Source organism: Schistocerca nitens, chromosome 5 (genome assembly GCF_023898315.1).
Source record: "Schistocerca nitens isolate TAMUIC-IGC-003100 chromosome 5, iqSchNite1.1, whole genome shotgun sequence".
Taxonomy (NCBI): Eukaryota; Metazoa; Arthropoda; class Insecta; order Orthoptera; family Acrididae; genus Schistocerca; species Schistocerca nitens.
The window spans coordinates 205,369,724-205,395,477 of NC_064618.1; the positions used below are offsets into that span (position 1 = coordinate 205,369,724).

Here is a 25,754-nt window from a genome sequence, read left to right on the forward strand (position 1 = left end):
ACTTGGTCCCGTTGCTCTCCCATTCGTGGAGACAACAAAATTTTTAGGTCTTTCATTTGACAGGAAACTTAGTTGGTCTCCACATGTGTCTTATTTGGCTGCCCGTTGTACCCGTTCTCTCAATGTCCTCCGTGTTCTCAGTGGTATGTCGTGGGGTGCGGATCGAACCGTCCTCCTTCGCCTATATCGGTCGATCGTCCGCTCCAAGCTGGATTATGGGAGCTTCGTATACTCCTCTGCACGGCCATCCATCTTACGCCGCCTCAACTCCATACAAAGTCGGGGTTTACGACATGCGATCGGAGCGTTTTATACTAGTCCCGTCGAGAGTCTTCATGCTGACGCTGGTGAGTTGCCACTCACCTACCGGCGCGATATACTGCTTTGTCGGTATGCCTGTCGGCTACTGGCAATGCCTGACCACCCATCTTATCGTTCCTTTTTTGATGACTCTCTCGACAGTCAATACGGGTTGTATGTCTCCGCCCTGCTACCCCCTGGAGTTCGCTTTCGTCGCCTCCTTCAACACCTTCATTTTTCACTCCCTGCCACCTTTCGAGTGGGCGAGAGCCACACGCCACCTTGGCTCCAGGCTCAGGTTCGCGTCCACCGTGACCTCTGCTCACTCCCGAAGGAGGTTACCCCCGATTCAGTCTACCACTCCCGTTTTGTCGAACTTCGTTCGAAGTTCATTAATACGACCTTCATTTATACAGATGGCTCTAAGACCAATGACGGGGTCGGGTGTTCTTTTATTGTCGGGGCACAAAGTTTCCAATATCGGCTCCATGGCCATTGTTCGGTCTTCACAGCTGAGCTCTTTGCCCTCTACCAGGCTGTCCTTTACATCTGGCGCCACCGACATTCTGCATATGTCATCTGCTCCGATTCCCTGAGCGCTATCCAGAGCCTCGGTGATCCGTACCCGGTTCACCCTTTCGTGCACCGGATCCAACGCTCTCTTCAGCAGCAGGTGGACGTCGGTTCTCCGGTTAGCTTTATGTGGATTCCTGGCCATGTCGGTACCCCTGGGAACGAAGCTGCAGATGCCGCGGCCAAGGCTGCGGTCCTCCAGCCTCGGACAGCTTCTTGTGGTGTCCCTTCGTCAGATTGTAGCAGGGTAATTTGTCGGCGCATTGTCTCGCTGTGGCATGCCGATTGGGCTGTACTTTCAGACAACAAGCTTCGGGCCTTGAAAGCTCTACCCACGGCTTGGACGTCCTCCTCACGCCCTTCTCGGCGGGAGGAGGTAGTTTTGGCCCGGTTGCGAATTGGCCACTGCCGGTTCAGCCATCGCCATCTGCTGACGGCTGCGCCGGCGCCGTTCTGCCCATGTGGGCAATTGCTGACGGTCCGCCACATTTTAACGTCGTGTCCGAATTTTAACACCCTACGTCTCGATATTGGCCTGCCATGTACTGTAGAAGCCATTTTAGCGGATGACCCACGAGCAGCTGCTCGCGTTCTTCATTTTATCAATTTGACAACCCTCTCAAAGGACATTTGATTATGCTGTTTTCTTTTTTAATCCTATGCCTGTCAGTATGTCTTTCATCGTGTTCTCCGTTTTGTTGCTGTTTTAAACTTGTGACTCGCGGTGCATTCCTAAAGTAGTCTGGGCGCTAATGACCGTTGACGTGCGCCCTAAAACCACAAAAAAAAAAAACTGTGGTATTAGAAAATGGCTCTGAGCACTAGAACTTAGAACTACTTAAACCTAACTAACCTAAGGACATCACACACATCCATGCCCGAGGCAGGATTCTAACCTGCGACCGGAGCGGTCGCGCGGTTCCAGACTGAAGCGCCTAGAACCGCTCGCCCACTCCGGCCGGCGTGGTATTAGACAAGGTAACTCTTTGAGCACACTACTCCATCAGTCATGGATGAGATGATAAAGAAGGTATTGGCTGATAGTGGTTGTAAACTGGGGGGTGACAAAATAAAAATCATTTGTTATGCTGACGATGCAGTTCTACTAACAAAGAGTGAAGGTAACATGCCGAAAAATATATGTATATTTAACGTGATAGCCAAAAGGGAAAATATGGCCATATTCACAAAAAAAAGTGTGACCATATCTGTGGAAACAGTTAGATGCAATCTGGAATTATATGGAAAAATTATGGAACACGTTATGATATTTCAATAGCTTGATACTGCATTGTCTAGCAGTGAAAATGTCGAAAAGGAGGTTAAGGAAGAAGTAGCAAAAGCAAGCAAAGTGGCAGGATATTTAAATGATCAAGTTCAGACAGGCAAAAATCTGGGAAAAGATACAAAGGTAAGAATACTTGGAACAACAGTGAGACCAATTATGACAGACACGGCAGAGACAAGACCTGAAACATCAAGAACTAGAAGACATTTGGTAAACACGAAAAGGAAAATTCTGCAGATGGTGGGTTGCGGGGAAGACACTGAGACGTAGGGAAGTGAAAGCATTAGAAAAGAATGTAAGGGCACCCATTAATAAGTACGTACTTATCAGAAAGCGTGGGTGGAACGAAAACCGACAGGATGGATGAACGGAGGATTGTGAATATCGCAGAAAATAAATCACCTGTTGATAAGAGAAATATAGGCCGACCGAGGAAAAGATGGAGTCAAGGTAGTATGAGGCATACTAAAGGAAACATGCTTTAGCCAAGGAAGAAAGGAGGAGGAATAATAAGGTGTTCATCATTAGCAGAAACGTCTTTCGAAAACTGGATCCTTAGTTTAGTTAAATCTTCCATTACTTGTATTTGATCCTTTTCATCTCCAGAGTAACTAATATCGGTCTCGTAAAGGTGTGCCGTGCGGGATTAGCCGAGCGGTCTGGGGCGCTGCAGTCATGGACTGCGCGGCTCGTCTCGGCGGAGGTTCGGGTCCTCCCTCGGGCATGGGTGTGCGTGTTTGTCCTTAGGATAATTTAGGTTAAGTAGTGTGTAAGCTTAGGGACTGATGACCTTAGCAGTTAAGTCCCATAAGACTTCATACACATTTGCACTTCCTTTCGAAAAGGTGTCATATCTGTACTATCTGTGCAGTTAAGACATTATCTAAGTTTTCAATTTTACAAAACAAAATTTCAATTTCATTTTTACTCCCTTATTCCAATTTTTTTAATTATTTAACATTTTTACTAAATCAGTCTTGTGCTATTCCAGCCTCACTGTTAAGTTTAACTGTTTTACATGGCTCATACTATTGCATTAACTTCCTTTAGTGATTATTATGTCTTCTACTGTATGGAAATACACACTGATGAGCATTAAAATTCCTACATCATGAAGGCGATATGCATTAAAAGTCAAATGCGCCTGTTTCCATGTGCAAATGGTCAGTATTTCAGCGGAACGACACACAGAAGATAGGGGCAACACCATCCATGGTCTGTATATAAGGAAACATTTCGCAGCTGGTTTACAATTCAGAAATTGCATCTGAAAGTAGTTTCTTTGCGAGAAGATAGTGTTATGTGTTGTATAAGAAGATACAACATCTGCCGCACTTGAGGTTCAAATGGTTCAAATGGTTCTGAGCACTATGGGACTTAACATCTGTGGTCATCAGTCCCCTAGAACTTAGAACTACTTAAACCTAACTAACCTAAGAACATCACACACATCCATGCCCGAGGCAGGATTCGAACCTGCGACCGTAGCAGTCGCGCGGTTCCGGACTGCGCGCCTAGAACCGCTCGCTAGACCACCGCGGCCGGCCCGCACTTGAGAGCACAGACGTAATGTTCTTTCGGCCATGTAGGGTTGTACAGTCATGTACCATATCTCAGTAAACGGGCTTGTTTACTGCATCGCAGTACAGGATGGTTATAATAAAGATGACGGTGTTCCATGTGCTGCTCCACTTTCTGCCAGTCGAAAACAAGACGATGTAAGCAGGCAGAATACGAAGTGTTTCCTATTTAGATGTCAGTATGCTGTTTGTCACTTGGCGACACATGTTGAATTCTTTGTAAAGTGATTCTTGTTGTAAAGGGTTAAGGAGATGGAAGTGTTCCGTACGAAACGCAATGGTTATGGAGAAGAAAGACCATGGACTGCTGATGAAGTTTTTTTTTTAAAAAAAAAAAAAAAACGGCTGCAAAAGCAGCGCTGCATTGCGGAAAAGTCGCTGACAGAAACAGATATGAAAAGGCCCCGTATCAATAAATGGGCTAAAGAATATGTCAACAAATTTAAGGAAACAGGTGAATTAGGTAGTGCAGCACGGACAGAGCGGCAGCCCACACTCTTGGCTGTTGTTGACACTTGCTGTAGCTATAGCTGACCGTGCATCATGTGCCTCAAATTCTGCAGCCAGTGCTCGAGCTGTGTCGCAGGATTTCTCTCTCCCCTGGCCAAGAGTTCAAAGGATTTTGCAGCGCATTTTACACTGTTATCCCCCAAGACAGGCGTGACTTTTTTGGCACACATGTATATTGATGGCATGTGAATACACCTTGGATAGATGAGGCACATTTTACTTTACACAGATATTTGAATACACAGAATTGTCGAATATGGGGTTCTACTTTTCCAAATTTTGTGTAGGAACTCTACTGCACTCAGCTTACGTGATTGGTGGTGTGGTTTCACAAGCTCCTTCATTCTCGACCCGTTTTTCTTCAAGGAGATAACACCTTGTGGGACTGTTAGGCACGTAGCTAAGAGAAAGCTTCGGTAACGACCGCATCATTTCTAAGCAGTTTCAGTATGTGTCACCTTCCAGATACCCCAATACAAATCCATTTGGTTTCCAGTCGCGGGAATACCTGAATAATGGTGTCTGTCTGGGGTATACTAAGACTCTTCCTGATCTGAAGGATAGCATTCGACGACATCTAGCTCTGATTAGACTAAATACGCTGCAGCAACTGTCGACCATGCCGTGTTACAGATGCAGCATGTTGCTGAGTCGGGCGACAATGTTGAACACATGTTTTAACTTGCGCCAATCCCAATAAACGTTCCAGAACCACCACTTTTCTTGCACCACACCACATTGCGATTGCTTACAGCGCCATATTTTCACCTTGCGGCAGAGAGTGGAACTATATTTTTCAGCATGCTCCATGAGTGCACCGATTAATGAACATACTTAAAATATTGCAGCGTTTTGCATTGTATACAGCCCGCACTGCGGGTCTCGGAACACTGCCTATTTCATCCTAACCACTTGCAGTGCCACTGCTGCTGGAGGAGCACGAACTCTTAGCGCGGCCAATCAGTATTGTGGCTCCCCCTCCGGCGGCAGGACATCTACATTTACATGGATACTCTCCAAATCACATTTAACTGCCTGGCAGAGGGTTCATCGAACCACCTTCACCAATCTCGTATAAAAAAATGGTTCAAATGGCTCTGAGCACTATGGGACTCAACTGCTGAGGTCATTAGTCCCCTAGAACTTAGAACTAGTTAAACCTAACTAACCTAATGACATCACAAACATCCATGCCCGAGGCAGGATTCGAACCTGCGACCGTAGCGGTCTTGCGGTTCCAGACTGCAGCGCCTTTAACCGCACGGCCACTTCGGCCGGCAATCTCGTATAGCGCGCGGAAAGAATGAACACCTATATCTTTCCGTACGAGCTCTGATTTCCCTTATTTTATCGTGGTGATCGTTCCTCCCTATGTAGGTCGGTGTCACAAAATATTTTCACATTCGGAGAAGAAAGTTGGTGATTGCAATTTCGTGAGAAGATTCCGTCGCAACGAAAAACACCTTTCTTTTAACGATTTCTAGTCCAAATCCTGTATCATTTCTGTGACACTCTCTCCCATACTTCGTGATAATACAAAACGTGCTGCCTTTCTGTGAACTTTTTCGATGTACTCCGTCAGTCCTATCTGGTAAGGATCCCACACCGCGCAGCAGTTATTCTAAAAGAGGACGGACAAGCGTAGTGTAGGCAGTCTCCATAGTAGGTCTCTCACATTTTCTAAGTGTCCTGCCAATAAAACGCAGTCTTTGGTTAGCCTTCCCCACAACATTTTCTATGTGTTCCTTCCAATTTAAGTTGTTAGTAATTGTAATACCTAGGTATTTAGTCAAATTTACGGCTTTTAGATTAGACTGATTTATCGTGTAACCGAAGTTTAACGAGTTCCTTTTAGCACTCATGTGGATGACCTCACACTTTTCGTTATTCAGGGTCAACTGCCCCTTTTCCATCAATCAGATATTTTTTCTAAATCGTTTTGCAGTTTGTTTGTTCTTCCGATGACTTTATTAGTCGATAAACGACAGCGTCATCTGCAGACAACCGAAGACGGCTGCGCAGATTGTCTCCCAAATCGTTTATATAGGTAAGGAACAGCAAAGGGCCTATAACACTACCTTGGGGAACGCCAGAAATGACTTCTGTTGTACTCGATGACTTTCCGTCAATTACTAACGAACTGTGACCTCTCTGACAGGAAATCACAAATCCAGTCACATAACTGAGACGATATTCCATAAGCACGCAATTTCACTACGAGCCGCTTGTGTGGTACAGTGTCAAAAGCCTTCCGGAAATCCAGAAATACGGAATCGATCTCAAATCCCTTGTCAATAGCACTCAATACTTCATGTGAATAAAGAGCTAGTTGAGTTTCACAGGAACGATGTTTTCTAAACTCGTGTGTCAATAGACAGTTTTCTTCGAGTAATTCATAATGTTCGAAAACAATATACGTTCTAAAATCCTGCAACATATCGACGTTAACGATATGGGCCTGTAAGTTAGTGGATTACTCATACAACCTTTTTTGAATATTGGTGTTACCTGTGAAACTTTTCAGTCTTTGCGTACGGATCTTCCGTCGAGCGAACGCTTGTATATGATTAAGTATGGAGCTAATGCATCAGGAGACTCCGAAAGGAACCTAATTGGTATACCGTCTGGACCAGAAGACTTGCTCTTATTAAGTGATTTAAGTTGCTTCACTACTCCGAGGATATTTACTTCTACGTTACTCATGTTGGCAGCTGTTCTTGATTCGAATTCTGGAGCATTTACTTCGTCTTCTTTTGTGAAGGCATTTCGGAAGACTGTGTTTAGTAACTCTGCTTTGGCAGCACTGTCTTCGATAGTATCTCCATTGCTATCGCGCAGAGAAGGCATTGATTGTTTCTTGCCGCTAACAGACTTCACATACGACCAGAATCTCTTTGGATTTTCTACCACGTTTCGAGACAACGTATCGTTGTGGAAACTGTTATAGGCATCTCGCATTGAAGTCCGCGCTAAATTTCGAGCTTCTGAAAAAGATCGCAAATCTTGGGGATTTTGCTTCTGTTTAAATTTGGCATGTTTGATTCGTTGTTTCTGCAACAGTGTTCTAACCCGTTTTGTGTACCAAGGAGAATCAGCTACGCCGTTTGTTAATTTATTTGGTATAAATCTCTCAATTGTTCCGATACTATTTCTTTGAATTTAAGCCACATCTGACCTACACTTATATTATTAATTTGGAATGAGTGGAGATTGTCTCTCAGAAAGGCGTCAAGTGAATTTTTATCTGCTTTTTTGAATAGGTATATTTTTCGCTTATATTTCGGGGATTTGGGGATTACAGTATTGAATCTCGCTACGACAACCCTGTGTTAACTAATCCCTGAATCGGTTTTGATGCTCGTTATTAATTCAGGATTATTTGTTGCTAAGAGGTCTAGCGTGTTTTCACAATCGTTTACTATTCGCGTGGGCTCATGAACTAACTGCTCGAAATAATTTTCAGAGAATGCGTTTAGCACAATTTCGGATAATATTTTATGCGTACCTCCGGAATTAAACATGTATTTTCGCCAACGTATCGAGGGTAAATTGAAGTCACCACCAACTGTTATCGTATGAGTCGGGTACGTGTTTGAAATCAAACTCGTTTTCTTTGAACCTTTCAGCAACTGTATCATCTGAATTGGGAGGTCGGTAAAAGAATCCAGTTATTATTTTATTTCGGTTGCCAATAATGTCTTCTGCCGGCCGGTGTGGCCGTGCGGTTCTAGGCGCTTCAGTTTGGAACCGCGTGACCGCTACGGTCGCAGGTTCGAATCCTGCCTCGGGCATGGATGTGTGTGATGTCCTTAGGTTAGTTAGGTTTAAGTAGTTCTAAGTTCTAGGGGACTGATGACCTCAGATGTTGAGTCCCATAGCGCTCAGAGCCATTTGAATGACCTCTGCCCATACTAACTCACAGTAAGGATCTACTTCAATTTTGCGCCAAGTTGAACTATTTCTAACAGCAACAAATAGACCACCGCCAACCGTGTTAGCCTATCCTTTCGGAATACCGTTATGTTCTTCGCAAAAATTTTCGCTGAGCTTATATCCGTCTTTAGCCAGCTTTCAGTGCCTATAACGATTTGGGCATCAGTGCTTTCTATGAGCGCTTGGAGCTCTGGTACTTGCCCAATACAGCTACGACAATTTACAACTTTTATACCAACGGTTCCTGTATCTACGTTCTTCCTGTGTCCAGCCTGCACCCTTTGTGACTACAGCCCTTCTTGTGTTTTCCCGCGACCCTCTAACCTAAAAAACCGACCAGTCCACGCCACACAGCCCCTGCTACCTGTGTAGCCGCCTCTTGCATATAGTGGACATCTGACCTCTCCAGCGGAACCCGAAACCCAACCACCCTTTGGCGCAAGTCGAAGAATCTCCAGCCTACACGGTCGCAGAACCGTCTGAGCCTCTGATTCAGGTCATCCACTCGGCTCTTTACGCAATCGGTCCTGTCGACTATGCTGCAAGTGGTCAGCTCTGCTGTCATCTTGCAACCAAGACTGGCAGCCTTTACCACTTCTGTTAGTCACTCGAAACCAGAGACAATCTCTTCCGATCCAATGTGACACATATCATTGGTACCGACGTGAGCAACCCCCTGCAGGTGGCTGCACCCTGTGCTCTTCATGGCATTCGGGAGGACCCTTTCCACATCTGGAATGGCTCCACCCGGTATGCACATGGAGTGCATATTGGTTTTCTTTCCCTTCTTGTCAGCCAAGTCCATAACGCGCCTAACGTTGGAGCTCCCAACTACCAATAATTCCACCCTCTGTGATTGCCTGGATCTTGCAGGCTGAGTGGTTTCCTCTGAAACAGGACAGGCGACAGCATTTGGCTCAGCGAGAACTCTGAACAAATATTTCCAGGGCGCCACAACTCGCCCATTGCCTCACAGGCTTGTCACTCAAATGAGAAAAACTTTATGGGTCAGTAAAATATTGATAGTTTACTTATGTAATTGAAGTAATGCAAAACTAATTACACACGTAAGTCCAGGTTTTACGTGCACATAAGTTTTGTATACGCTTCAGTATTACAACATCGGATTCCCAGTACCCTTCTGATGATAATGGAGACACTTTATATGTCTGTGATACGTCACTTGATACACGTTTCCGCCTTACACCGGATTTTACATGCATTTTTTACGAGTACGTGTAACGTAACTTCGAATATCTGTGTCTCAGAAACGGAAAAATATATCAATAAAGTTTTCAGTTCTGTTCGTGATCGGTATCTGTCGTAAAAATTTCAGTCATTTGCTGTGCAAAGCCTTTTTGGAATCAGCGTGTCGGCTTTCGTACGAAAAATGGTAAAAAATGCTTTCTTTGGGTTTTTCTAAGGAACCGCCCATGAACTAAAGGCGCTCCATAAGGCCGTTAACGCCCACCGTAGATGGTGCCTACATTGTCGAGTAGTGACCCTAGACGATCCTCCTGTTGGGTATACAAATGGTCTCTAGCTCTGGGGCTATCCAGAACACTTTATTCTACATCTCTGTGGGTCGCGTGACGGACTGCCGTCCTAAGGGGCCCGGGTTCGCTCCCCGGCCTGGTCGGGGATTTTGCTCCGCTCAGGGGACTGGGTGTTGTGTTGTCTTCATCACCATTTCATCCCCATCTGGTGTGCAGGTCGCCCAATGTGGCGTCGAATGTAATAAGACCTGCACCAAGGCGGCCGGCCAATGACGCCAAACGCTCATTTCCATTTTACCTATAGAGCAAGAGGTATGAGCCCCGGAAGAATCTCGTTTTTATAATCTCTGTTTTGGAACAGCATGCATACAGATTGTTCCGTTTCCCTGAACTTGCGATGGTTGACCTATGAGAGCAGCAAGTCTGCATAATGTTTTGTTCTAAACTTAAGGAAAACCGTTGCATATTGACATATACATCTCTACCCACAGCCACACACTGAAAACGATTGTGAAGAACATATAAGAGGGTATCCCCCATTGCAGTTTCGTCGGATCTTGATCAGGTTTTTCAAAGTGGTGCAAATATTGGCAAACTGATTTAAATGTTAAGAAATGTTAGACTGCACTTCAAAAAACGATAAAAAAACAGTATCATTTGACTAGCAGATCAACAAGTCCCGTCAGGAATCGATCAACTTATACAAACACTTAGTGCTTCGTCTCGTTCCATTCACGTATGGAGCGTGGGAAGAATGATTGTTGAAATGTCGCCATGTCCTCTACAATTAATATAATCTTCTCCACACGATCCCTACGGGGGCGATACATAGGGGGTTGCAGTACATTCCCAGTTTCATTATTTAAAGCTGTTTCTTCGAACTTTGTAAATAGGCTACCTTCAACTGCCTATCAGTTCAATTTATTGTGTATATCTGTGACAGCCGGCCGCGGTGGCCGTGCGGTTCTGGCGCTGCAGTCCGGAACCGCGGGACTGCTACGGTCGCAGGTTCGAATCCTGCCTGGGGCATGGGTGTGTGTGATGTCCTTAGGTTAGTTAGGTTTACGTAGTTCTAAGTTCTAGGAGACTTATGACCTAAGATGTTGAGTCCCATAGTGCTCAGAGCCATTTGATTTATATCTGTGACATTTCAGACGCCTCAGACAAACCTGTGATCATCCTCGCTACCTTCACTGTATACGTCAGTGTCCTCATTTCTTGTGGGTCCCACACACTTCATCATTATTCTAGTATGGGTCGCACAAATGATTTCTAAGCAATATCGTTTGCCTAGTATTCCACCAATGAACTTGTCAGCCACTTGCCTTTCCTACGACTGAGCCTATGTGATTGTTCCATTTCAAATCCCTACAAAGTGCAACACCTAAGCGTTTATATAAGTCGATCCATTGCTGACGGGACTCGTCGATAGGGTAGTCAAAGGATACTACTTTTTCGTTTTTTGAAGTGCAATTTAACATTTCTTAACATTTAAATCAATTTGCCAATATTTGCACCACTTTGAAATCTTATCAAGACCCAACTGAATATTTGTATATCTTTTCAGAAAGTTCTTCATTATAGACAGCTGCATCTTCAGCGAGAAGTCTCAGGTCACGGTTAATAATGTTTGCAATTCAATACGAACAGCAAAGGTTCGAAGTTTCTTATACTTCTGTCGATGATGCACCAAGTGCTGAAGCAAAATGTTGGTGACAACACTTTAGGTCAAACACAACCTTACGATTGCTACAAGTGTTTCTAATCGGGTGGACAAAGACTGATAACGATTATCAATCAGGCCCGTCGTTAACTGTCATTTCCCCCAGAAAATGCTATAAAGTAAGATACTTGATTCTGTAAGATCGTGAGCATCCGTGACAACCTCCAGGGAACATGTACAACTGCTTCAATTCGATCCAAACTGTCCTTCAGCGGTTGTGACCGGGCAGATGGTTAACAAAGAGTTCCATCGCGATGTTCTAAGACGTTTCGAGAAGGACATGAAGAGAAAACATCCACAGAAGTGGCATTCGAACGACGGGATAATCAACCATAACCATGTACAACCGCACAGAGCTTACATTATTCAGAAATTCTTGTCTATAAAGCAATATTCCAGTTATCCCAACACCCTTCGGGCGTGCTTTAAAGATATTTATTCTTGTTCCGATATTTCTGCTGACAACCTCACAGTCCTCCTCGAACTGAGTCACTTACAAGATTTTTAAATCACTCTACACAATACTATGCAGTAAACGAGTATGCAGATAATGCTGTTTATTATTCATTTATTATCAGTTACAAGCAAACATACTTTTTAAGCCATCAAAATAGCATTGTTGGAAAAAAGAGCATCACTCATAGATAAGACAATATGCATCTAAGAGCAAAACAAAGAAAATGGAGTCAGCAATTCCACACTGCATATGTTGGAATACCAAGCAGTGAAGACAGAACAATATTTCCATGATTTGTCAAGGTGGGAACACTCTTCTCCGTTGAACAGCTTGTCTGCTAAGTATATTTCCACAGCTTTCTTGATCACTGAGTTCCTGGAGGATGAGGCTGTAGCCAGTATCTTAAATCCCCCGTAATCCATGAAGTGGTCAGCGGAAATACAATATTCAGCCACGCAGATTTATTGGGCTGTATAGATGGTGTTCAATGCAACGTTCTTGTACATCACCTATTGTTTGTCCTGTGTACATTTTACCACATTCATAAGTAATTTCATATATATACCAACCTTTCGTAAAATCAGATCATCTTTCACATATCCAAACGTCTTTTAAAATGGACCGAATATATTAAAGTTTACAATGTGAGGTATCACACTGCGATCGGACGACACCATGTTCTGCAGTCACGCATCATGAAAACGACACGGCAGCGATAACGGTTGTTGTTTACCGTAACGGTATTCATTCATATACTCCTCACTATTTTCAATTTCATTATAGTGAGAAATAATGAAAAAGATGAATTACGTTACGTAAATTACCCACCTCGATCAATGCATAGGTGTGCCATTCATTTGTAACTGGAAAATATTTTTTGTTGACATTTACTCGCGAAAGTCCTTCGTATCGTGAAACAAATCGCAATGTAATTTATTTAGTATCCGCTATTGATTTGGCGCAAATATCAAATATTTTCAGCTAGAGGCACTTGTTGCTTTGCTTCACTCGGTCGCTAATGGAATGTAAACGTGCTTGACAAACAAACAAGATTTGTCCTTGCGTAATATCCCGAAACATACAGCTCTTAATATTTCTGGACCATGCACATTCATTCGAAAAATCACGACGTGGTAAACTTTTATTTTTCGTGATACTAACGTTTTCAAAAGCATGTTTTCTATATTAGTACAAAAAAGGAACGGAATATCTTTAGATCTTCAAAAAATAGCTTTGATAAAATTTGTTTGCAGTCAAGTCTCTTCATGACATCAGTTAAGTGTTTTTTCAACAATTACGCATTTCCAGATTTAGAAGAACACGAGAATGATATCTATCAGAACTTACTACTGCGTATTAAACTAAATGCAAAAAAGACACAAGTAATCTTAATAGCCCATCAGAAATTAATAAGTTCAGATTTCCGCGAACGGCTGCCTCGTATTCTGTTCGATGGTATTCCAATACCATATCAGAAAACAGTTAAGAACCTGGGTGTAACTCTGGATGAGCATCTCACCTGGGCGGAGAATACAGCCGCAGTGTGCCGGAAGACTTCCGCTTGTCTCTATGCTCTCAAAAAGTTTCGGAACGTATTTCCACAGAACTTGAAACGTCAGCTCTTGCAAGCACTCGTTCTACCGAACCTCCACTATTGTAATTCAACAAGGCACGAGAAGTGAAAACAAAAGACGACTAGAACTAACCATGAATGCCTGTGTGCGTTACACGTGCAACATTCGCCGATATGATCCTGTTAGTGCTTCATACTCCCAGCTAGCGTGGCTGAGGCCGGACAAATTGCGTGACTACCACACTCTATGTCTAATTCACCGACTCCTCGTCGCCCAAGTACCCCAGTACCTTGCTTCAGAGATTAAACGCCTTTCATGCCATCATAATCGTAACATGAGGTCACTCTTATTTGGTATCCTAACTGCGCCCACTCATAATGTTTTCCACAAAATTAATGTACAAGGCCAATCCTCTCCTCTGTCAAATAGCAAAGCTAGTGTCTCCCATTTTGCTCCTTTCTCTTCTTCCTCCTCGTCTATCTCTATTAGCCACGCAATCCTCTTTTGCTTTATATTTCCTTAATTATGTTTCATCATGCCTCTATTATTCTCAACCCTTTACCATCAGTATCCCTCATACTCTCTGCTTTATTTCACTTTTACTTGTACTAGATGTAGTTTAACATTCCTGCCAAAACATATGAATGTAAAATAAGTAGAATGTCTGGTTAGATGTAAGAGAGAGCCTGATGGCCCTAATCTTGCCAGGATAAATAAATCAATAAAGAAAAAAATAAAGAAAAATATTATGGAACGCTTGCGTTGAGAGAGCATGGGCAGAACATGGGCGTTGCAGATTTCTATAACTTTAATAGCTTTGGTCACATTTTTCTTTTCATTTCTCTAAACCACTCATATAGAGTCTAGTGCACATTATGTTGAGGGTAGCCCACAACCGCAGGAAGTGGTGACTCCTGGAATATTTCGTAATCAGTGGCACGTAACATGCTAGTCATGCCGGCTAAATACTTCCAGACGGACATCAGAATATTAGGAAATTATGAATAATCTCAAATTTCAACCACACTAGCAGCTAAATAATATTTTCGAACCCAAGAACTGTCTTGAACGTGCACCAGGTCTGTGTATTATTTAATTTATTTCTTGGATTTGCTTTAGTGTTTTATGTGCTTTTATGAATGTGTATCGTCATTTGATATAATCATGTACACAGTTAGCTTCTTTTCGCCCCCGCATATTTGCTTTACATATTTTTTCAGTGATTTGTCACACGTTCATCGTTTTGATTACTTTACTGTGCCCCGCGAATTTCGCAGGACCACACACAGAGACGTTCGTGTTCCCATACTCATCGGATTATTATCGACGAAATGAATATCGAACTTGAAGTTTCTACTTTCGTATCGTCCGCTCCTGTTGAGAAGAACCAAGAAGACTAATACACAAAATAACTTCTCTTCTCCTGCAGTTAATAAATGATCAACTTTCATTGTTTTCGGTTCATATGAACCGTGTGTCAGGGAGAAGCGTTAGTCGTAACCTTAGAAGCTGGAAATTTTTCGACACAAGCAAGTACAAGTGTTCCAGGCAGAGTGTAATTTGATTGGCTAATGTATGGATGAAGAGCAATACACCACTTATTTACCACATGCATAGCAGCATTTGGAGAGTCTTTTGAGATAATGAACTGTTAGCTGTTCAAAGCATCATAGAATTCAAAAGAGTGAACATAACAAGTTCAGGGATGTAGGGAAGTGAGTGGAACACGGCAGGAAAGTTAAAATACCGCTAGCGTTTTAATACAAGGTATTAAACGGGAGCCGGTCGAAGTGGCCGAGCGGCTCTAGGCGCTACTGTTTGAAACCGCGCGACCGCTACGGTCGCAGGTTCGAATCCTGCCTCGGGCATGGATGTGTGTGGTGTCCTTAGGTTAGTTAGGTCTAAGTATTTATAAGTTCTAGGGTACTGATGACCACAGCAGTTAAGTCCCACAGTGCTCAGAGCCCATTAAACAGGAATTTTAGTGTATTTGACTGTATTAAGAAATATTTCGCTGTAATTTTGTAATGAGTAATAAGTAGGTGGTGCAGGATACGAACAAAAATACGGTATGGCAAACTTTTAGTATCACCGTGTTGCATTGTCAAAATGTGATTTTCTCGTGGGCCGCACACTCATCATATTGTGTTCCTTCAAAATACATCCATTCATATATTCGACATTGTAAGTTATTCTTATGATGTGGGAAATGGTATCTCTAACATTTTTCCTTCTCCTCTAGACATTGTTGAAGGCATTGTAAAATATTACATACTCCTATTTATTGCTACATTTTCATCAGCTATACAGATATGAATAGACTTACACAAAAAGACAGACAAGCGTGGAAATCAGCAGTAAACAGGTGTTCAGATTGATAAGTACAACAATAACAGTATTGTCGAGGATACCGGCAGTTATTGGTGCGCGTAATGGTTTTCTTCGTCACAGTAACATTCCCAATAAGAACAGAACATCATCTGAGTGTCATAACGTTGTGGTTTGCCTTCCATCATGATCAGGTGGCCGCAATAAAGCATTCCTATCACTCAGATTAAATACGATGGGAAAAGTAAGATGTCGCATCATCATAATTGGTATTATGTGCAATTCTTTGCACCCACTTACGAAAAATACACCATTTATATAGTACGTGTAAGATTTACAGATTTACATTTGATTTGTTCCTCTACCTCTTCATCTTCCCCAAAACATCTCATTGTTTTAAATGCTTGGGTTGCTTTCCAAAACGCAGAATAATACGTAACAATTTAAATTAAATTCACAATCACAATAAAACCAATACCGGAGGTGTGCGGTAGAATATAGAAAATAACTTCAAACATAATATTAGATACATAAGATAGGCGAAAACAAAATAACAGTTATCTTTGAAAACTTCAACATGCTGAACCATGTAAGTTAAAAGTAAGTATCGTTGAGTTTAGATAATACAGTTACACAATATGAACTCCAGTTGTCAATAACTGATATCGATTACATTATGTACTCGCGACTCATTAATGTACAGGAAACTGCAAGAAGAACTACAGAAGGAACTTGAATAACAAGGAATCGCATTCATTATGTCATTATGTTTTATCGCATAGAAGTAATTACACCTTTCGAAAAACTTGAGCTCCCTGTTGTCTCAGAGAAACATTCTTTTATAAATTAATAACCTGCGTCCAGCGGTTAAAAAGTTATTTAAAAAGAAACGTTATGCCGAAACTCATCATCACGCATATGCGCCGTCACAAAAGTTATTTCTTGGAGGTATTGAGAGGCGAGTCACTTGCAGCACAGCAAATCGCGCGACATCGGACAAAAGTACAAAATTTTGAGAAGATGGGAAAAGCTCACAGGATACATGTTACTCACAACTCACTAGTTTACTTATGAATAAAAGTAATCTCTACACTAAATTTAGTGCATTCATTTGATAGTTAACCTTCGTGGATGACTTTTTAGTCACATCGACCATCCCACGGGAGTAGTGATTTCTTCGGAATAAAAGGTTCAAAATGGCTCTGAGCACTATGGGACTCAACATCTTAGGTCATAAGTCCCCTAGAACTTAGAACTACTTAAACCTAACTAACCTAAGGACATCACACACACCCATGCCCGAGGCAGGATTCGAACCTGCGACCGTAGCAGTCCCGCGGTTCCGGACTGCAGCGCCAGAACCGCTAGACCACCGCGGCCGGCGGAATAAAAGGTAGCCTACGTGTTAAGTCAGGGTAAAGACTATCTCTGTTCCGTAGTTCATCCTAATCCGTCCAGCCACTTCAGCGAGAACGAATAACAAACACACTTACTCGACAAAGAAAGAAAATAAGCAAATTCTAGTTTGGTGTAGCGCACATATCTGTACGTGCAACAACGTCATCTGACCTCAAGTGTGTGCATGGTACTAGCAGATACGTTCGAATATTATAATCAACTACAGCTTCACTAAAATTCTACCGCGTTCTACATGTAAAGACACGACGTCTTTCTGTGATACAGTCGTGTTTCTTCAATTGGACCAGAAGCAGTAACATACACCTGGCGCTCAGCGGTTAAAATAAAACTGACTTCTATGGGAGTACGGGCTAACCACTTTGAGGAATGTATAAACCTTGTGTTCATTACGTTGAATCGTATTATGTAGGACGTATTATTCAGTAAAAGCATTTCCACAACTGCGATACAATTCAAAAGTCAAAAGCTAAATAATTTTTTCTAAGAGGTATTACTGCTCCATATTTCGGATTCTATCCTTCAAATCAATATTATATATCTTGTGCTACTCACCTTTAACAGTAGCCCTTGTGATAATTCAGACCATGATCTAATTCCATTTCAAATAACTCCAGCCGTTTCAGAGTGAAGTATGTTGGTTACATGGTTACATACTCACACACGAACCTCCACATCTATAGCGTATATGGGAATAAATTACCCAAAATCATTCAAATATCAAATTATGTAAAATGAATGCAAAGGAACTACACTGACTGTCATGGTTAAAGTAACACCATGTTTCAACACATCTCTGTATTCTTATAATCTAGTGTCTATACATTATTCTACCATTATTATATTTAATGTCACCTGCATTAACAATATTATTAAAGGATACAGCTGTGTTGTTTGATATACTGAGGCCAACAAATAAATAGAAGCTCCAGAGGAGTGAACACAGACTTAACGATAAACCTAAAACAATACAATCGTCATCAAAAGAGATATCTAGTTAGGAAGCCTCCTACTAAACACACTGTAGTAAATGTTCAAAGGTTCCATAACAAAAGCGACAAGTAAACAGTTAATTAGTAGTCGTCGAGAAATCAAGTCTGTACGACACGACTAGTGTCTGCTTGGTACTTCCCTGTATTCACAGGTTGTTGCATTTGGCGGTACGGCCTGTGGACTCTCATGCCCTCACCGTCCTTTGGTGATCACAGTAGCCTTGGAGAAGTGCGTGGTAGCACGCTGTACTGTCTTACAATATGTGTTATCCTGCATTTCTCACAGTATATTGATGCTGTTGACAGCCGCCTTAAGAAAAGTTGATGACAGTATTGTCCCTTTCCATTGCCAATCTGCGTTTTATATCCTTTTCTACTTCAGCCGTAGACAGTACCTTTGCTGTCTCAATAACAAAATCTCAGTAACAAAACTCGCTACCACATTTCCTAACCTAAATACCTCAGCATCGCCTGATTTAATTTGATCACACTCCATTTCTCGTGTTTTCATTTTTTCTGTAATCTCATATTCTTTCTTCAAGACACTATCCGTCCCATTCAACGATTCTTCTACATCCATTACTGTATCTGACTGAACTACCAACTCATCGGCAAACTTTAAAGTTTTTATTTGTCCTCCATGAAGTTTAATCAGTTTCCAAATTTCTCCTTGGGTTCCTTTTGCTGCTTATTCAATGTACAGATTGAACTACATTGCCGAAATTTTAATAAAATATAATGCATCAAAAAATCCAGACACTGCAACACTTAACAGCGTGAATGATACTTATAGGAACAAACTAAAGGTCACTAGTAGCTTTTAGAGTTACTATGCGTAAAGTAAGGAAGAAACCAACAATAAGCGTGACAGGCAACCGCCGTAGCGGTTATCTAATAAACTCCTTTGTGTAAAAGAGATTCATATGGTGAAAAAATATACACAGCAAGTCAACTGCAAATATTTTTTTTTTCTCTGGCGTTTTGTATCTCCTGTCTTTCCTGCGGTTGCCACCTGATTTCATCTGTCCTCATGTCGTGGGAATACTAACTTATAAATTCACTTTTGTGCCTTTTTGCACATCCAAAAGCAATATAAGCTGTCATTATTTCTCAGTATTAGCTGGATGAGTGATGGATGATGAAATACGTATTGTACACATTGTAGTTACTTCAAAAACGTAGTGGTTTCGTCACTAATACTTCCTTGCTTGTACTTCGAAGTGATAATTGTCAAATAAAAGCTTATTTTAAGTTTCCAGGCATAAAATCCATACAAAAAGCTGTCGAGCCAAACCGCAACCACATACCGAGTGCATAAGAAATCCAGAAACAATTCAGGTATGTCCCAGTGTTTGTTCTTACAAACGAATCAAAAGAAACACGCCGACGAACATGGCGTCGCAGCTGATAAGCCTGTCACGCACTAATGCCACTTGCAGCTGCAGCTGAAATCTCGCATTAAAAGCGGCCTCCGCAGTGCGGAAACAAATGTAAGCTCCATACCTTCTGCCGAGGATCCTAAATAAAAAATGTGAACAATACTAATCACTGCTGGTGTACTACCAGAATGCAACCCTACTGCTAAATTAGATTAGATAACCTCAGGTGTCCTTTTTATTCCTTAGATTCGTAGTGAGGAGATCCTCAGAGGCATATAACAGGTCGTTACCCAAGGATATATAATACCTATTTACAAAAAAAGAGATATACTAATGTCTCTTCCAAAGATCTTAGGTGAAATAGTTTTCATGGAAGTTAGAAAATCTTTAACATATTTTCAATAAGGAGGTAATAACAATGTTGGTACAAAACGAGCATATGATAACTCTCAGTTTATTGTAGCCAAGCAATATCAAAGTGGAAATCAATTTATAACAATTTACATTGATCATATTACTGCAATGGAGGCATGCGTAAGTCACATATTATGTAAACCTGATGTCATTCGATGCTATTAAAAATACACATATCAATAGGTTATACTAAGAGCTTCGTCAAAAGAGAAGGAGTTGGTGAAGAACCACTGCTGTGAGATCGTCTTGAAGAGTAGCGGTTAAACGGTTCATGGCTGTTTCCATGATACTGAAAATGTGTGTTTTTAAATAACTGATACCTTTCTGCGCCAAAATAAGTGAATATTATTCTTACTTCTAGTACTCAACGTATTCCATGAACTGTAGTTTGAAAACTAAGAGTGTTATTTACGAGAAATTTCGTTAATCACAAATGGTTCAAATGGCTCTGAGTACTATGGGACTTAACATCTCAGGTCATCAGTCCCCTAGAACTTAGAACTACTTAAACTTAACTAACCTAAAGACATCACACACATCCATGCCCGAGGCAGGATTCGAACCTGCGACCGTAGCGGTCGCGCGGTTCCAGACTGAAGCACCTAGAACCACTCGGCCACCAGGGGCCGGCCGTTAATTACAAAATGTATTGAGATGCAGCAGTCATTAACTACCAGTTCGCGTAAAATGATACCATATGAAATTTCGGAGGATATGGCGACTGTTTACTGCATAAAGAAGTTGGTTTTAGAGTGATGTGCAAAACTTAAACATGAAAGAAACTTTCGTATGACGTGTCATTGCCAAGCAAGAAAGCTCGATGAAACCTGGACCATGCAGAAAAGAAGTGATATAATATGGTACAGAAAGTAATTGAAATAAGTACGTAATAAGACGAAAAGAAGTGATACTTTTATTCAAAGACAATAATTATACTAAAATCACAGCAATTTGTAATAGACATTACAAAAGGCGAAACAAGGTTTTTAATAGCGTGTGTGAGCTTTACAACGTGCTCTAATGGCGGCCACGAGGTTGGTAAGGAGAGTTCGTGGTGGGGCGTTTCATTTCGCCTGCAGCGCAGCTGATAACCTTGGGATGATCGTTGGCGCATGTGGACATTCTGTAGTCTCTCCAACGCATCCTACAAGTGCTCAATGAGATATAAGTCGGGGGAACTGGCGGGACAGTTCGTTCGTCGAACGCCCTCCTCCTGCGCTGTTCAGTGAGTTTGTACATTGTCATCCATAGAAATGGAGCCTGGACTGAATGCACCCCTGAGAAGAAACACAACGGGAAGGAATACAGTGTCACAAAGCTCGATGAAAACTGGACCATGCCAAAAAAGAAGTGGTATAGTATAGTACAGAAAGTAACTGAAGTAAATACGCAATGAGTGTACCGTGTTCAAAGATTTGGATGTCAGTACTCAGTAGCCCTATGCAGCATTATGGCTCCAGGCACCGTAGCACCTGACCCACCAAAACGATCGGTTTCGACAATGTACCTGGGTGCATTGTGTGTTCCCACCTCTCGCCACATGATGGTCCATCCAGAACCACTACTCATACTGAATATGCTCTCTTCCAAGAAGAGCAAGTGAATCTACTCCTCGTTGGTCCAGTCCTCGCACTTCTGGCACCACTCCAAAACGTGTCGCTGATGAGCAGGTGTCAATGGAACATAACGTATTGGTTTTTGGGCAAAAAAATCACACAGATTTAGCCGCCGAGCTACTGTGGAGCGTATTAATGTGGTCCTTGCAGTTCTATTATTTATACACTCCTGGCCATTAAAATTATTACACCACGACGATGACTTGCTACAGACGCTAAATTTAACCAACAGGAAGAAGATGCTGTGATATGCAAATGATTAGCTTTTCAGAGCATTCACAACAAGGTTGGCGCCGATGGCGACACCTACAACGTGCTGACATGAGGAAAGTTTCCAACCGATTTCTCATAAACAAACAGCAGTTGACCAGCGTTCCCTGGTGAAACGTTGTTGTGATGCCTCGTGTAAGGAGGAGAAATGCTACCATCACGTTTCCGACTTTGATAAAAGTCGGATTGTAGACTATCGCGAATGCGGTTTATCGTATCGCGACGTTGCTACTCGCGTTGGTCGAGATCCAATGACTGTTAGCAGAATATGAAATCGGTGGGTTCAGGAGGGTAATACGGAATGCCGTGCTGGATCCCAACGGCCTCGTACCACTAGGAGTCGAGATGACAGGCATCTTACCCGCATGGCTGTAACGGATCGTGCAGCCATGTCTCGATCCCTGAGTCAACAGATGGGGGACGTTTGCAAGACAACAACAATCTGCACGAACAGTTCGACGACATTTGCAACAGCATGGACTCGGAGGCCATGGCTGCGGTTACACTTGACGCTGCATCACAGACGGGAGCGCCTGCGATGGTGTACTCAACCTGGGTGCACGAATGGCAAAACGTCATTTTTTTGGATGAATCCAGGTTCTGTTTACAGCATCATGATGGTCGCATCCGTGTTTGGCGTTGGCGACATTGCGGTGAACGCACATTGGAAGCGTGTATTCGTCATCGCCATACTGGCGTATCACCCGGCGTGATGGTATGGCGTGCCATTGGTTACACGTGTCGGTGACCTCTTGTTCGCATTGACGGCACTTTGAATAATGGACGTCACCTTTCAGATGTGTTACGACCCGTGGCTCTGCCCTTCATTCGATCCCTGCGAAATGGATAATGCACGACCGAATGTTGCGTGTCCTGTACGGGCCTTTCTGGATACAGAAAATGTTCGACTGCTGTCCTGGCCAGCACATTCTCCAGATCTCTCCCCAATTGAAAACGTCTGGTCAATGGTGGCCGAACAACTGGCTGGTCACAATACGCCAGTCACTACTCTTGATGAACTGTGTTATCGTGTTGAAGATACATGGGCAGCTGTACCTGTACACGCCATCCAAACTCTGTTTGACTCAATGCCCAGGCGTATCAAGGCCGTTATTACGGCCAGAGGTGGTTGTTCAGGGTACTGATGTCTCAGTATCTATGCACCCACATTTCGTGAAAATGTAACTACATGTCAGTTCTAGTATAATATACTTGTCCAATGAATACCCGTTTATCATCTGCATTTCTTCTTGGTGTAGCAATTTTAATGGCCAGTAGTGTAGTTTGAATTGCACCTGCTGTCTGACTTGGACCCTGCTGCACAACGGACGTGATCATCCTAGACCACCTTCTCTCCTTGAAGCAGCACTGCCTGTGGTTCAGCACACTAACCATACATGTAAAAACAATAATGTGAGCAATATCAAATTCTTGGGCCACACGTGTCACTTTTCGTCTTTTTTCCAATTCCCCCACGATTGTTCCCCATATGAAGTGATCCAAATGTCGTATCCGGGCCACGTTGTTATGAAGAACGCAACAATGCACCATAGCTTCTCCCAGATGGACGGTACGGTCGCAGGTTCGAATCCTGCCTCGGGCATGGATGTGTGTGATGTCCTTAGGTTAGTTAGGTTTAAGTAGTTCTAAGTTCTAGGGGACTTATGACCACAGCAGTTGAGTCCCATAGTGCTCAGAGCCATTTGAACCATTTGAACCAGATGGACGCCTTTCCGTCAACTGCCTTGTGTTGCGGGGTCAGCCGCATTTGGCTCCATAGTTGCGCTGACTTCACATCATGTGACGTAAAGCTTTCTCTGCACTACGAGGAGACTTCTGGCAACATGCTCCAACACAATTGTTCATTTACACCAAGTTGTTAATATGTTATATTACATAACCCGTCACAGTCTTCAGTTAATATTCGGCAGAAATCAAACCTGCATTTGGATCGGACTTCCTTAACTCTTGTGCAGAAAGGTGTGCAGTATAGTGCTGCATCCAGTTTTAGTAAGCTACCACACGAATTGAAATATCTTAGCAGTAATCCAAACGCTTCAAATAGAAACTGAAGAATTTCGTCATGGGTCACTGTTTCTATTCTCTCAAGGAGTTCCTTGAAAAATTAATCTAATTCTTATGTCGTATTGTTGATCGCATTTACTTAAACGTATGACCTGACTTTCTGGGTCCTTAAACATTTTATTTTATATGTTATTTCTTTTACATTGTAATTTCATGTACTGACACGTTCCACGACCTTGCAGATTTCGTTCTCAATTTGGTCCTATGAAACTTGACGTGTAAATAAATAAATTTACAGAGCAACGTATATCGGGTTGCAGTAGTCAGTATCCTCACTTGGTTAAACAGGCCTCTCCAGGACGTTCTTGAGTCTTGAGTTTACATCACTAATAATTGGCATTAAATCCTTTTGGACTTGGGACTCTGATGAGCTATCCCATAAAATGATCAAGTATGATATTTGTAAGAGGATGAAAAATACTGTTTTACTGGATTTAGAAGTTGGTTTTATTCTGGCGTCGATAGCGAAACATAAATTACTATCCCTCTTGCTAGATTTTAGTTTTGTAATATAAAACTGTCACTTTTACTGTTGATAGCCATATAAACGTCAATTAACCGTTTTGTTGCACAGCATTTTTATTTCAGTGATATGAAACAAGCTTATATTAAACATATTTTAGTTACCCGCACACAAAAGATCAGTATAGTAAACTAAAAAGTGTCTGAGACATACATAAATAATTTATTTTCTCAGGTGTAAGATTGGTGGGCTTATGCTGTTCTGGAAGCCATGGTAATGCTCTTAATGCTCTCACCTTTCATACGCTCTCAACATGAATTCCATATTCATTACACCAATGGCAACAGTGACCACCCGCCTTCTCTCTTCCGTTCCTCCCGCTGACAGACTGTCGCCATCTTCCCCTTCCTCCAAGCTGTGATCTTAGGAACTGCCACGCTGGTATCTCCTTCAGCAAGGTGTCTCCAGATGCATTTCATGCTCTGAGGACATTAACACGACGTAAGGGTTCATTGTAGCAACGTATGTATATTCTCTGACGACCACAATGCTTTTTCGTAGCACTTTTATTACCAAAAAACGAAATCGAAAGGGACACTGAATGCAGGACATATTCAGGTATTAATTTACGTATTAACGGTTAACCAGTGAGAGTTAATAAAAATATGAGGTGACGTCTGAGGTATCCAAGAGTACTGTAACCTTGCGCATTATGGACCCAGTTCTTATCTCTGTTGTTCTCCCTTTCCGGACGGCGCTGGCACTGTGACCAGAGCTACAGCTTACCTTGGAGTGTGATGGAAGACGTGCGTCCTGTTTTGCGGTGTTGCAGTGCCGCCGGACATCCTGGACTACCCGACAAGTACTGACATGGTGGTGCGCGAGGGCACCAACGTGACGCTGCGCTGCGCGGCCACCGGCTCCCCGCAGCCCACCATCACGTGGCGGCGGGAGGGCGGCGAACCCATCCCCATGGCCAACGGCCAGGAGTGTAGGTAACTTGTACCTGTCTCGTCCGTAGCCCGGCACTGCCTTGTAGATAGTAGCCTGACTGGTCGGTGAACGTACGCTGCCGCAAAAAAAGAAAAAAAAAAAAGCAATACAGCACCCTCGAGGACAGGGTAGTTCAGTATTGTAGGAATACATGGTAACAAATACAAACACACGTCTCACAGTGAATGGTGCCCAAACAGTATCAATAATATACAGTGTAACCTCCTCTGGCGGCAATACAGCCCAGTACTCTCGCATGCAAACGGTTGTAAACGTGCTGAATGGCGTCTTCCGATAGATTATCTGAAGCATCTTCCGGCTTCCGCTGCCTGCATTTCGGCAACGTTTCTTCTAGGTCACAGAA

The 25,754-nt window shown here is 42.6% G+C and overlaps 1 protein-coding gene across 1 annotated transcript in view; it reads left to right on the top strand.

The window, feature by feature from the left end:
- The window catches only part of LOC126260861 (neurotrimin-like), a gene marked incomplete at its 3' end in the record, with an annotated part of 376,714 nt that overhangs the window by 41,503 nt on the left and 309,457 nt on the right, over positions 1 to 25,754 (top strand). Inside the window, exon 3 of the mRNA XM_049958274.1 lies at positions 25,230 to 25,388. Coding sequence (XP_049814231.1) covers positions 25,230 to 25,388 — 159 coding nt within the window. The remainder of the gene's footprint in view (positions 1 to 25,229; positions 25,389 to 25,754) is intronic.